Raw genomic sequence first — 1,666 nt, 5'->3', positions numbered from 1 at the left:
AGGCGCTTGTATTAAGAAAAAATGTTTTGATAACCTCTGTGCTTCCCCTCACGTAGAGAGGCGACCGCCGCAGAATAGCTCCCCCCTTTGCCTTATCCCGGAAATCACGATCGCCTGCTGGATTCTTCGCTGCGGAAATACAATGCCTTTTCGTTTGTAAAAACCAGAAGTGAATAGATTGCGTATAACGAGTGTAAAACTAGCATGTTCAGTCTACCTTTTTGCAAAGGTCGCTACAAGGCATCTCGGCTGCAACGAAACCGCATGACATAATCGCCAACTCCATAATTACTGACAGTGTTGTTGGGCGGAAGTTGGGTCCTGGTGACGGTGACAAGGATGGGGGGGGGAGGGGGGTTGTACCCACCTGCACTTCATTGCCTCTTACCTTTCAATTATGAAAGAAATCAATTCAATGAATTTTAAATCGTTTGTTATTTATGACACTTAACCGACATGAAAAGTTGATAGAGCTGTTAAAGTGTTAAGAGCGCGTTAGGGATACTTTGTATCAAATATGGACGGCCGCCGTAAAAAATGTATGGGGGAGGTTGATGTTTATGGCACCCGAATGTATCACTAAGTGGGATAGAAAATAACAGTGTTTTGTAATAATCTGAAAGAAGCGGTAAAATGAATGGCGTAGGCATGTGTTGTGCGGCAACCCATTACGAGCGCTAAGTAGTGTAGTAATATTCTTACAAGAGGAAGATTGAGGCGGTGATGAGAAGAGTGGGTGTTGCGTGTAGAGTGCGCTGTTGCAACGCTCTTGTTCGACGTGCACTTATTAATTTTATGACAGAGCGTCCCGCCCATGCGACCACAACCCCGTGCTGCACGCACCACCCACCACACCCTGCCTCCGCTGACTTACACCGCATTCCATATTCATGGATAAAGTAACGCTTGCCTCGCCGCAGCCTCGTCCCTAATTTATACGGCCTTTCGGAGATGCTGCCGACGGCCAGACTGCCGCGCGAGCGTCGCCCTCGCGTGGCAACTCCCCTCCGCCCCCGAGCGCTGAATCTCTCACACTTGCGGATAACATTGGCCCTTTCCTGCCGACAAATCTGAGCACGAGTCCGATATCGTGGTCTCGCGTGCTATGGTCTGAATGGATGTGCGCATGAAGAGCCGAATATAGGCTTATTTGACCCTCATCTTGCTCCTACGAGTTAAGGTGAATCTTAAAGTAGAGCGGCCATGACAGCTGATGTACTGTTTGATCATTCTAGACTATCCTTCAGCAGGAGCGTCGCCGTACAGCATGAGCGGAACACCGGGCCCCATGATGTCCCCGCCGCCCGCAGAGGATTCCATGGGCTACGGCATGCCTGGCATGAACGGTTCAGGATACTCAGGGGTAAGTCATCTGTCCTCCGCTTCCTCCATTCCCTTAGCCGGACGCCGCTCGCCTCCCCCTCGGGTGGAGGTGGGCGGCGCTGTTGAAAAAGACGTGTGTTGAGCAGTGCAGGAAGACAGCAGACTTCCGTAGGACGTACATGCACTCTATACTCTTGAAGTGCGATTATATAGGTTTCAATAGGAATATGATTTTTTTTGTATGATGGTATTAGAACAGATTTCATTCCTGTGGTAACTTGTATCCGTACGTTGATGAAGAAAAGAAAAAAAAAATCGATTTATCTGCCTATAGGTATGTAAT

At 48.7% G+C, this 1,666-nt stretch overlaps 1 protein-coding gene across 15 annotated transcripts in view; it reads left to right on the top strand.

The window, feature by feature from the left end:
- The window catches only part of LOC119592636 (homeobox protein extradenticle-like), a gene marked incomplete at its 5' end in the record, with an annotated part of 41,816 nt that overhangs the window by 33,189 nt on the left and 6,961 nt on the right, over positions 1-1,666 (top strand). For 6 of the 15 annotated variants that reach the window (XM_037941536.1, XM_037941535.1, XM_037941545.1 and 3 more), the window contains 1 exon segment: positions 1,236-1,363. In XM_037941536.1, the coding sequence (XP_037797464.1) occupies positions 1,236-1,363 (128 nt within the window). 15 annotated transcript variants of the gene reach the window in all.

Source organism: Penaeus monodon, chromosome 30, assembly GCF_015228065.2.
Source record: "Penaeus monodon isolate SGIC_2016 chromosome 30, NSTDA_Pmon_1, whole genome shotgun sequence".
NCBI classification, from domain to species: domain Eukaryota; kingdom Metazoa; phylum Arthropoda; class Malacostraca; order Decapoda; family Penaeidae; genus Penaeus; species Penaeus monodon.
This window is presented reverse-complemented; position numbering and strand designations above follow the sequence as displayed.